This window comes from Anser brachyrhynchus (genome assembly GCF_964034855.1).
Source record: "Anser brachyrhynchus genome assembly, chromosome: 21".
Lineage (NCBI taxonomy): Eukaryota > Metazoa > Chordata > Aves > Anseriformes > Anatidae > Anser > Anser brachyrhynchus.
In genome coordinates this window covers 6,317,574-6,329,200 of record NC_137714.1, presented here as the reverse complement: position 1 = coordinate 6,329,200, position 11,627 = coordinate 6,317,574, and the positions used below count along the sequence as shown (strand labels likewise).

General features: G+C 46.1%; 2 protein-coding genes across 2 annotated transcripts in view; both read right to left on the bottom strand.

Moving 5' to 3' along the window:
- Positions 1 to 623: 623 nt before the first annotated feature.
- Positions 624 to 7,225, bottom strand: LOC308181148 (rho guanine nucleotide exchange factor 7-like). The gene is made up of 7 exons (XM_080563926.1): positions 7,173 to 7,225; positions 5,164 to 5,300; positions 3,713 to 3,859; positions 2,967 to 3,053; positions 2,745 to 2,820; positions 2,096 to 2,172; positions 624 to 1,392 (listed from the first exon to the last, which is right to left on the bottom strand). The coding sequence occupies exons 2-7, from the start codon at positions 5,293 to 5,295 to the stop codon at positions 1,318 to 1,320; spliced, it is 594 nt and encodes a 197-aa protein (XP_080420052.1). The 5' UTR covers positions 5,296 to 5,300; positions 7,173 to 7,225; the 3' UTR covers positions 624 to 1,317.
- A 41-nt stretch (positions 7,226 to 7,266) lies between these two features.
- The window catches only part of TTLL10 (tubulin tyrosine ligase like 10), a 32,449-nt gene continuing 28,088 nt past the window's right edge, over positions 7,267 to 11,627 (bottom strand). Inside the window, exons 11-14 of the mRNA XM_080563895.1 lie at positions 10,025 to 11,228; positions 9,411 to 9,509; positions 8,746 to 8,824; positions 7,267 to 8,215 (exon numbers count right to left, since the gene is read on the bottom strand). Coding sequence (XP_080420021.1) covers positions 10,930 to 11,228 — 299 coding nt within the window. The 3' untranslated portion in view covers positions 7,267 to 8,215; positions 8,746 to 8,824; positions 9,411 to 9,509; positions 10,025 to 10,929. The remainder of the gene's footprint in view (positions 8,216 to 8,745; positions 8,825 to 9,410; positions 9,510 to 10,024; positions 11,229 to 11,627) is intronic.

The window sequence follows — 11,627 nt, the reverse complement described above, 5'->3', positions numbered from 1 at the left end:
GCCTGAGGTATAGAAACAGCCCTTCTCATACTAGATCTTTTGCTCAAACCAAGTCCCTAAGGATTTGTGCAGGCAGTGTTTTGTTGTGCTACCATGTCTGCCTGTGTTTTCTGCAAATTATTAGGGTTTTGAAACTGGAGAAGGTAAAAAAAAAATATATTTTCACGGGACTTCCTGTTGTTGTTATTGTTGTTTAGAAAAAAAGTCCCCTTTCTCAGGGAAAGTGAAATTAAGCAATTGTGTGATTATATACTTGCTTTTCTGAATAACTTTTGAATTTATTGCCCAGGTTCAGCTCAACCTGGCAGAGGCTGGGAAAGCTTCAGGGAAAGAGAGTCATAATTTATTTTGCTCATGGACATACTTTTGTGGGATTTTTTTCTAAAACTGTTGATATATTTATTTTTTTTTTACAGTATACCCAGCTTTCCATTTTCTTGTTTTACAGGTGGCCGGAGTAGGCTTCATAGACGAAAACTTGGGATAAAAAAGGGACCGTGGGACCACACTAAGCCTGTTCAGGTGGCTGCGGACGACCTGGATGCAACCTGGATGATTGCCCTGCAGGTAACCGAGGATTTGTGTGTGTCATGAAATGCTTGATTGTTCTGGTTTGCAGCAACGCTTCGTTTTCAGTGCTACGTTTATGTTGAGTGTAACAATGATTCTTAAGGTGTTATAAATCCAAAAGAAAATATTTTGAAAGCATCAGAATGAATAGATTTGATTCAACCTGGAGGGGTTTGGGTTTTTTCTCTTGGAGGGCAGAAGACCGCAAAGGGATTACGGGGACACATTCTTGATGTAGGCAAGGAAGAAAAGCTATTGGAAAGGGGCTGTTTACCTTGAAGAACTGCACTGTGCCTGCCATTTCAAAGGAAGGCAATGGCTTTCCAAACCAATGGCTACCTAAATGAGGATGGAAAGGTTTTTTTAAACGTGACTGCTTTTTTCTACGCACAGTTTAGGCTCAGGATTATGGGTTTTATTTGTAGTATTTACACAGTATTTTACAGTGTTTCTTTTTTTCCCAAGAAGAATCAAGCAATAAATATAGGAAGCAAATTGAGAAAGATTTCTCTGTAAGGCATATGTACAGCTGAGGTCAGAGCAACAGGGACCCACACAGATTGCAATGGTCCATTCAAAACAGCAGCCAGTGCAGAGTAATTCATGTGCAGATCCTTATTCACCTCTCGGTCTGAAAGAAGCTTGGTTTCCAGTTTCCAATCCATTCTTACTCATTCGTGCAGCTTCTTCACTTTCTGTTGGGATCATATTCAACATACCTTCTTCCTGTCAGTGCCTACTGATGTCCTAGTGATGCTGCCAGGATTTCTTAGGGATGCTTGGTGGTGGCTGGAGTGACAGAGAGTCAAGGTTTTTCTCCGGCTGGAAAATAGAATATATTTTTAGCATGTGGATATACTATTTTAACGTATGAATATTTTCTTGGCAGAGAGTATTCCCATGCTGTTTTAGTATTATTGGCCAAGAATTTACACCCTAGACAAACACAGGCATGCTCAATGAAAGAATAACCATATTGATTAATAAATACTCTGGGCCCGGCATCTTTTCAACTTTTAAGACATCCGCTCCTGATGCACCTTCCTCTCCTCCGTGCCCAGATGTGGTTACCCACTGTACAGGGTGTACTCTGAAAGCTACAAACATGGGTGTTTTAGGAGGTGGTGTGACTTTTAACACACCTCTGAAACTTCACGAAACAGCCCCTTGCCCTCAGCACTTCTGCTTATTTCACTATGTAATTTCCACTGAAATCTGTGCAAATCAGGTGCTCAGGTATCAGTCTTTCACTCCTGGAGTAGGTAAAGTAGTTTTTTTTTGCATGAGAGGGCCCAAATTCAGTTCCTGCAGAAAGAATAGATTTTTTATTTTTTTTTTTAAAGAAAAACACATTGATATTTACTGGCCTACTGTATGAGACTTATCAGGAGAAAGATGGGCTTGAAGACAACTCCATACTCTTTTGTGGAAAAGGAAAAGAAAATTTAGGAATGAATCTATGTATAACTGGGAAAATTCCAGCTCGATAAGAGAGACTGCTGCAGTAAAGTTCTCTGAAAAATACCTTCTGTAGGTGGAAGAGGAATTTTTCATAATCCTCTGCTGTGGAACAGGTGATAAGGATTGGTTCAGTCAGGCTTCCTGCAAGACATTAGCAGGGAGCAGTTTGGTGATGGAAAAGTGTGCAAAGTTTGCCATGACACATGCGTGAGCCCGGAGCAAGGAAAGCCACAGGGACTGTCCCCACACGAGGTTAGCACCCTCTCCCTACAGCCAGCCTCTGGCTTTCAGCTTGATTTTGCTTTTAACCACAGGAAGGCTGCGCTGCCCCGTGATGGAAGCGATAGCGGACTGGGACTGGGCTGACTGTTGAACCGAGCAGGGAAGCACAGAAAGCTATTAAGACTTAGCAGCCAGCAACATAAGAAACCCCTAAAGAGCATCTGTTTGATCGCCTTAGATTGCAACTAGAAATGAAATCTGATTTTAACTAGATACTGTCTCTTGTGGTAGATTCAAACGTCCTGGCTGTGAAAGGGATTCTGTACTGAATCTGCGGGGCATTGGAAGGCTCTTTGTTTCTTATTAAAGTAGTTTTTTTTCCTGCCAGAAACTGCTGCTGCAAAGGGGTCCTGCAAGCCTGAGCTACTCTGTGCAACTGGATGCACTTGCAGGAAGAGAAATTCCCAAATGATCTATCCTCAATTACATACCTGTAATTTCAAACTGTAACCTCCCCAGCACAGTGGATTTCTCCTTTGCCTGGATTCCAGTCAGGGGGAGTTTTCCCTTCAAAAAAGAAAAGGAAAACATTGCTTTTCTTCAGGCTTTCCCCTTTTCTCCTCGCTATTCATTTTCACCACCCAAAGCTGCTCACCAGATCCAGCTTCTCTTAGTTCTTTACTTATTTGACCATTTGTACTGTTTCTTGTTACCTCGTATGTGATTGCAGTTCTCTCCTTATCCACAGAGAGGAAAAGCAGGTCTTCTGGAAACAGGAGCAGCAGCCTTTCCTTAGAGTCCTGTAGAAAAGAGGCACTTTAGAGACAGCAGAAATGTTCAGTAACTTCTGCTCAGTGGGTATGTCTCAGCCAAAGGCAGAATATGAAGGCTAATGGCTGTGGCAACACGAAAAACTTGGAGCTGTCTGCAGTGCCCGTGCCAGCCACGCATGCTGTTCTTTGCATTTCTTATTCAGCTTGGATATTCATTGCTTAGAAAGCTGGTAGGATACCCCAAGACGGATAGATGGATGACTTGTTGGTGTTGTTGTTAAGAATAGGTTAGGCCCATATCTGCAATGGAATATTTAGAAAATGTTGATCTTCCTGTGTAATAGGAAGGGGGTGAACGCTCCCTCCCAGCATCTTTGGAGGCTGAGTGCAACTGTCTGGACACATTCTCAGAAGTTGCTTTCAGGGGAAGAAAAGAAAAACCCACTGCATTTCCTTTTGTCTCTTTAACACTGTAGGATTTTGACATAATTATCCTCATGCTACCTTTTCTGTAGCATAATGACACACATGAGCAATAGTCATTAAAACTGCAACACATGTTTTGGGGAAATACACATTATAGCCCCCGCCCCCCTTTTTTTTTAACAACTGTTCCATATGAGCCTGAAGGTACACTGATTTTAATCTGTTCAAAGCCACCCACGTATCCGAGCAGTATACGTTACCCCTGTGCAGCCAGTAGCCACTTGCACCATGGTCAAATACTGGATCCTTCCCAGATGCTGAATTGGTTTTCCTTCCCATTTCAGAATGGTGTTGCACAAGAGATGTCTCATCAGCTCCTTTTTCTTCCACTGTTCATCACATGGCACCTTTATTTTTTTATTTTTTTGGGGACAGAGCAAAAGGTCATAAAACTGAAGGTATGAAGTTTTTCAGGGTTAAAGTGTGGTGAAAAAAGGTAATTAGAGGATATGCTTGGAAACTGGGACACCTCTGATGACGTTCCTAGTTTGCTGCAGTTTTCTGCCAACTTGTGTGCTGTAGTTTCACGAGCACCAGCTGAGACAACAAAACAGCTTTAGATATTAAAGGGAAAAATCTCATTTTCCTTCTCCCCCTCACAAGAGGTTGTTTAGGATGTTGGTTTGATTTGAGTGGGAATGTCATGGTAATTCTAAGCACTTTGTGCTTGGCATTCAAGTCCTTTTATTAGGGGATTATCTTTTTACTTTTTAGGGATGTTTTACTTTTCCTCCAAAGTAGTGCTGTCCAGCAAACAGGAGAGTGGGGATCAAGGTGTGCTCGTGGTATTCATGGCTGCGCTCAGCCCTGGATGCATTTCTGCAGTCTGTAATGAATCCTTAGTGCAAGACCACCTGGGCTAACTCCTGCAAAGTTAGCAGGTATCCACTAGCTACAAAAAATACGTGACCTGTAGGGAGCATCAGACATCAGCAGCTCTTGATGGGTGCTCTGGGTAGCACAAAACTGAGGACAGTGAGACACGACTAAGGTACAGGGTTGCCCTAGAGTTTACACCATGCTAGACATCAAGGGCAGCTGGGTGGATGTGTAACGAAAGGGAGACCTTAAGCACACTGACAGTGAATAGCACTAGGGAGGGGGGAAATAGGAGCAGGCTGTCCAGCTGACTCTTACCTTTTGGGAATCTGGGGGCACAACGACATGGACAGAAGCTTTGGGAGGATTCATTGCATTGCTGTGTCTGAGTGCCCTAAGCCCCAGCGGTAGGAGTGTTTTCAGTGTCAGTGTAATCCTGCCATCTTGTGACTCTTGTGGATGTTGCAGTGTGTTTTGTAAGCTTACGTATTTTTAAGTTGGAGCGACAGCAGGTATCAAAGAGCAAGTCTTTATTTTGTGGCTGTAACTAATGGGAAATTTAAATTTTTCAGTAGTGTAACAGTTCCATCCCATGAAGAAAAGCAATCAGTAATTTGTCTAAAACCTCTCGTGTGCACAGCGCATGAGCTTAGCGATATGATGGGAGCAAGTTTACTTCAGCGTAGAAAGTATCTACAGCACCTTCAGGTAAACCTGCTGCTCAGTTCCAGCCTGTCTCCTAAAGATCCCCCCAAACCCTATCCATTTTCAGAGCTGCCACCGTTTTCTGTTTCCGTGCCATTTTCTTTATACCTCTTCTCCTCTGACTTACCAGGAAAGAGATGTTATTGATGGGACTGATGGGGCAGTTGGCATTTGCCATCTTGATTTGGTGCTGGAGGTGTCGAATCCACATGTCAAAATCAGCTGAATTCTGGCAGCAAATGAGCCGGGATTCGATCATGGACCCTGCGCAGAGACACACACATGGCCTGGGCCTGAGGAAGGGTGGTTGCGATCTGCCTTTGGGCCCAGTGGGTGAATTCTGCCTCCCCCGTGCCACAGAGCATCTCTGTAGGCAGACTCCACCTGCACTTTGGCATCTCGTGGTGGAACATGGTCATGTCTGGCCTTTGTTGCTGTTGGTGGCAGATACTGAGCTGGCGCTGGGACAATTGGACAGCTACCTTGTTCTAAGTCCAAAGACATCCTCATTTGCCTCCTGTTTAGTTTAGGTAGAAAATTAGAGTAAAGGGGAATGTGTACTTTATATTGCCTTTCCTCTGAGGAATGCTAGTTACGGCATTTTGAGTGCAAAGTTGTGCAGCAGTTGTGTTCACCCGTAAAAACTGAGACTCCAAATTCCTTCCATCTATATGTCCCGCCCCTCTTGGCAATATAGCAGGTGCTGCATGTGGGAGCCCAGTCCAGCAAGGCATGGCACATTCTCCAGGAGGAATATCTTCTTCAGTAATCATCCACCTGGCTGCATAGCCCCCTTATCTTGTGCCCACATAGACCACCAGTCCTTGAAGCCCAGAGCAGGGGTATCACTGCTCTGCGACCACCCCAGGCCCCTCCAGGAACTGCCCAACAGGCTTACCAGAAATCTCAAACGTGTAGCTGATGGCACTCACAATCTGCCTCAGGTGCATCCCAGCAAGAGGAAGGAGCCCCTGGTGTGGTGAGGAACGATGTTAGGGGTCAGCTGGTAAGAACAACTTCTCTGTCCCACTGCAGTCCCTCTGACACACGGCAGATTGCTTTTCTGCAGGCCGGCTAAAGAATTTCCTAGCTTTTCAGCCTTTCACCTTAAGTAAGTCTGGGACAGATGATGTTCAGCTTGTTGTCTGGAGACATAGGAAATCGGAGTTTTTATTCCTGTTTCCCTACTCATAAAATGACTGTCCTCCTTCATAAAATGCTCTGAGCTACAGGGGTGAGCTTCGCCAATAGACCAAGACCGGTGCTGAAAAGCAGTTTGTATGAGCTAGACACAATTTCATCTGCCTTGCAGCCTCCCCCTCTTTACCACCTGCCCCACGCCCCCCAGCCGTGCCAGAAGAGGACATTCACATTAAGGACAAAGGGGCCTCTCTGCATTTCGGATCCTGTATTTCGTACAGTGATGACTTCTTTTCTGTGTCCTCCTCTTACTCCACCCATGGAGCTGATGGAGGGACTTTGATTTTTATCACCTCCAGTGTGATACAGCTCAAGGATCTTTCTGTAGTGAGGAAGTTTCTTAATTTGGCTCTTTTTTTTCTCACTTTCGGGAGCCACAGACATGTATGAGAGCCATCAGGAGACGTTGCTGTGCTGAGGGCAGCTCTCCTGGACGTGTCTCCTTGGTGCACTGTGCCTGCCCCCTCCTACACCTTCCCTAACTCTCTCTCTCCTGTCACCTCCTGTTCTTGTCGCCTTCTTCGGATGCCTTCTGGCTGATGCCTCAGCTCACTGGTAGGGAGCTGCAGTCCCTGGGTAAACCAGGGACGTGATAAGCGGCCGGCTAAAATTACAGAATATAATATAAATAGAAAGTGGCACTTCTTTTTCAATCCCTGGTGCGGCCTGTTCAAAATAAGCTGAAAAAACATGGTGAATCGTGAGCTACTGTGCTGGAAAATATGCCAAAGCCCCAGTAAAATCAGTGAAGTGTCCCTGTCTTGGCTGGTGGGGTCAGGATATCTTTGCTCCATCTTGAGCCTTGCTCTTGGCAGGGCATCGAGGGGTTAGCACTCTTTTTGCCATGCACATGCTAGAGCTATGAGCAAGGAGATACTTAGGAAATCTGGAATATGAGCGTAGATACACAGACACAAAGGGATTCTTATGCTTTACCTCGTAAACAAATGTCTTCTTTGTGTGATCCACGGAAAGAATCAGCAAGTGTAAGGAGGCCAGCACAACGTAGCGCTCACACATCTCCTGTTGAAATAAGATCAGTTACATCTTTCCTCTGGAACATTTCAGTTTCCTAAAAGGAAATTACATCTCTCCAAATCTCTTCACCTCCCCTTGCTGCCTGACAGGTGTCCGTGCTCAGGAGCTCTGCAGTGTTTAACTGCTGGGCTCTCTGGCACCCGGTCACAGTTTGGCCGAAGCTTTACGTCACTAATTTGTCATTTTTCATCATCTTGCCTCGAGGTGCTCTCTGAGAACTGGCAAACCAGACCATGGCATTCCTGAGAGACAGCGAGGTTTTGCTGTGTGCATGCAGTCAGATAAACAGGGCTGTGTGGCTAGAGAGGCGTGAGTCCATGGCAGAGCTAGAACAGGTCTCGGTTCCTCCTGACTTCGTCACCACCACAGCAGTGACTGTCACAGTCTGATGGTTTCACCACTTGCCACTAGCACCCGTGGAGATGGCTTGATCGTCACATGGACTAATTTGAAACCGTAGTGACCTTATCTCTTTGGGGAAAAGCGTAAAAGAAACCTCTGACAAAAAAAAAGGATGTTTTTGTCAGAATGAATTATAAAAAAAGTCATGCTGCTCAAGGAAGCGGCTGTGAAATCCTTTCAGCTCTTGCTGGCGCTGGTGAAAAAAAAGTTAAACTTATTGGCATTAATTCCAGGGAAAAAAAAGGTCAAGACAAATTGTGGCTTGGGTGTTGCACTGAGATTTGACAGTAGTTTGGACGGGGCCTGTGAGATCCAAATTTAGCCAATCTTTTCTTTCTCAAGGCAAAAATCCCCTGCGTATTACCCTGTGGTTGTGGTGCAAGGACGATTACCTCCATGTGGTAACTCCTCAGAAAAACCCGGGAGGACCAAACAATTTCCCCGAGAGAGTGGATGTTCGTCCCTTCCCAGCCAGTGATGGGCTGGGTGATCAACAAGTGCAGCAGTTCCTCCCGTGTTCTTCCCCACAGTGCTTCTGCCTGGGAAAAAGCAAAAGCAACAAGCGCTTCTTGTAATCTTACCAGGAATATCCTGAAAAGTGAGACAACTAGAGGTGGGAAAATTGAAACTAGAGTCAAGTGATGCTGATATATAACTAACTAGCTAAAAGAGAGGGAGGGGGTGTGCTTTTTCTGCCCAGACCATGGGAGATTGGGATGTTGACTTGTATGTGTGAATTTGCATAGATCTCTTCCTCTCTCTCTGGGCATGTTCTCAGCAATGGTGATAAAACATGGTCCCAGGAAAAATTCCCCAGCTGACTTGTGGTGACAAACTTTCATGCATGTGGAGTCGTAGAAAACAAGCTGGAAAACTGTGCGTGGGCCTCAAAACAGACAGGACTGCTGATTATTTGCTTTCAAAACAAAGGGAATGTTACAGCATCTGGCACTTTACTGTAACACAGGACACTGCATCAGGATAAAGCCGTGGTGGGTGAGATAAACGGGGCTCGGATTTCTTCCTTGGTTCTGCATATGAATCTTTGCTTGCGTGACCCTGCTCATACCTCTTCTGTCTCCGTGGGGGTTGCAGGGTCCTTAGGCTGGAGGGATCCCTCGCTCTGGCCGTCTGAGATGGACCACTTTCTGAAATGGAAGAGAAGATGGAAAGGCATAGCAAGGTACTTGCAAGCATTGTTTAAAAGACAGAGAGAGGGATTTGTGCTCAGTCAGCAGACCGATTTATGGATTTCTGACGTAATTTTTGTGTATGCTAAAATGTTCTATTTAAGACTTGAGGACCGGCTGGTAACAGCTCAGTGAACTCTCGGGGAAAATGCAGTAGATGCAGAATCAGAAAGCAGGCATGTCAAGGAATAACAAAGCGGAACCTTTGGGAAAGATAATGCTGAAGGCCCCCTCACATTAAACAGAAACTATGGCCTAAATTCATCAGAGCACTTAGACTCCTGGTTTTCTGCTGGCTTTGTGTGGGAAGGATGATGAAGGCACTCTCAGTGTGCCTGCCTGGATGGACAAGGGAAGAACGACCCCGTTTCCTGGCTTCTGGCGAAATTATGGAAGGAAATGTAGCTCAGCACTTGGCCTGGAGTACAGAACACTTAGGTGGTATGATAACAGTCCTCACAGATGTAAAAGACCACCAGAAAGAGGAGGGGATTTATTTTTTTCCTTCTGTTTGTGGTAGATAAGGTAGAGACAATGGCCTTACCTGCATTAGAGGTTAGCTACTGGGGAGAAACCATGACTTGCCTGGGACACTGCCGAACCTTCATCACTCGAGGTGTTCAAGGACAGGCTAGACAAGCATCTGCCAAGCAAGATTTGGGAAGAGCTGAGGCTGCTCCAGAGGAGGGAGCAGGGCTAAGGGCCTCCTGAGCTTCCTCAGGCCTCCAGCTGCCTCCGGCGTGTGACACCGAGTGAAACCTTCTGTTTCCGATGAGACGAGAGCAGTGCTCGCCAGAGCCCCAGGGCTTGGCTGTGGTTGTTGCACATGCAGAAAGAGCGTTACATCCCTGGCAGGGGGGAATATCCCCACCTGCAGGTTCTCAAATGCCGACCCTCTACCTTAAGAGACTGTGACACCTAAGGGGACCTTAAGGAGAAGTAGGCAGGCTCTAGTTAGAAGTGCCTGACATTTAGCGTTACTGTAAATACTATCTAGAAAAGGGGAAGAAGCAAAAGCTCTTTTTTTTTTTTTTGCTTTTATTTATTTATTTTTTTAAGGGAGCCATTTGGCAAGCCAACACAGACATCAGATTTCAGTTGTCAGCACCTTTCTGTTTGATGGTTGTCACTTCTCACACCCCCAAAACTGCTTCCTACCTGGTCCTGCCTGTCTTCAATAGCTCCACCTCGTCCTGGCTTGCTCCTGCAGACCCAGCCTGCCTGGCACTCAGGCTGCAGCATCCCATCCTCGGTCACTGGCTCCCCCGTCCCCAGGTGCTGGCTTCAGCGTGATGCTGGCAGACAGAGGATCGCATGAATGTGCTTGAATGGCATCAGTCAGAGTAACGACAGGAGGGGAAGGAAGCACGCATGCACCCTTCCACTTGCTGCTCATTTACATTCTCCTTGTGTTAGCAGCAGCAGCATCTGAGATGTGAAAGCATTTCCTGTTGGTTTTAAACCTCTCGCCCCCCTCCTCGTCTCCTTGGTCCCCCAAGCGTCATTGCTTCCTGCTGAGATGATGGCCTTGATGTGATAAGCATGTGCTGCTCTGTGGTTGTCACCTCAACCAAATGAAAAACGAAAGAGACTCTTAATATAACACGGTTAAATGTGCAAGGCACAGCTGGGGAGGGAGGGAGTTATGGGACCGGTGGGGGGGGTTCTGCTGTTGAGCCCTGGGTTTAGTCTTTGCAGCTGATCTCCCTGCCTTTCTGGAGAATGACTTTGTAAAAAGCTTGGCCGGTTTCTGGCTTGCACCTGTGAGATCAACATTGTTTTTAAAAGGGATGGTTGTTAATGTGGTAGCGGTGGTCTCATTTTCTGTAATTTTTCTGTAGTTTCTGGCTGGCTGCTTTCTGCAGAAGAACGAAACGCATCATTGCTGGTGTTCCAGTTCACACCTTCTCTTTATACCAGCTGAAAAAAAAAGAGCAGGACACGCACAGCACATAGAAGTTTAGCTTTTATTTGCTTTTTATGTTTGAAGTTGTCAAAACCCTCTTGCTCTGTAGTGGCTCAGCGTGTTTATCCACGGTGGTCGAAGAGCTGCACGTGTTAGGTTAGGAGATGGTTTGTTGGCAAGTCTTTTTAGGCAACAAGGCAACTTTTCTTTTGGAGCAACCGAGTTTTTTGGAAGAGGCGTCCATCTCTTTGGTGGGGCTGTGCCCAAAGTAGCTGGCACTGTCCGTGTGTGGCCGCAGGTACCGTCCCATGCACAGCCTGGGTCTGAGCTTCAGGAGTTGCTTCTGGCCGAGGTCCGCGGCATCCTCGTTGTAGAGCAGCACGAAGTGGCAGCGTGTCTCCAAAGGCAGCACGCTCCGGCCTTTCAGGCACTTGTTGAAGATCTCGAGAACCAGATCTGGAAGAGAAGCCTCAGTTACGAGGTGGTCTGAGCACCCCGGGGGCGACGTGCACCCGAGCTCATCGTGTCTGCCCACGAGGCAGCTGCGCACGATGCAGCTGTGTGTGTGGGCCAGGGGGGAAGTGGTTTCCAGCCTGTGATCTGTGGCCTCCGTGGATTATTAAGACAATGAAAATAAGAAAATAAAGACACAGCCCCCATGCTTTTCTTGCATTCACTTCAGCCCCACTGGCAAAACTTTAGGAAAATGGTAGGGAAAATATTATATAGCTGTTGACAGTGCAATACAGAATATGAATAACCCCCCAGAATAAATGGAGATATGTACAGCAAGGTAACTGTATTTATGAACGAAAGCATGAGTAGACTGTCACCAATACTTGTCATGCAGAGAGA

Bases quoted from the DNA above. Each gene is read 5' to 3' on its own strand.
- LOC308181148 (XM_080563926.1), bottom strand. From the start codon at position 5,295: ATGATCGAATCCCGGCTCATTTGCTGCCAGAATTCAGCTGATTTTGAC. The intron at 3,860-5,163 runs GTAAGTCAGAGG...AAAAAAATAAAG, and splicing joins TCAATAACATCTCTTTCCTG to GTGCCATGTGATGAACAGTG. The intron at 2,173-2,744 runs GTATGTAATTGA...AATGTCTTGCAG, and splicing joins GTTACAGTTTGAAATTACAG to GAAGCCTGACTGAACCAATC.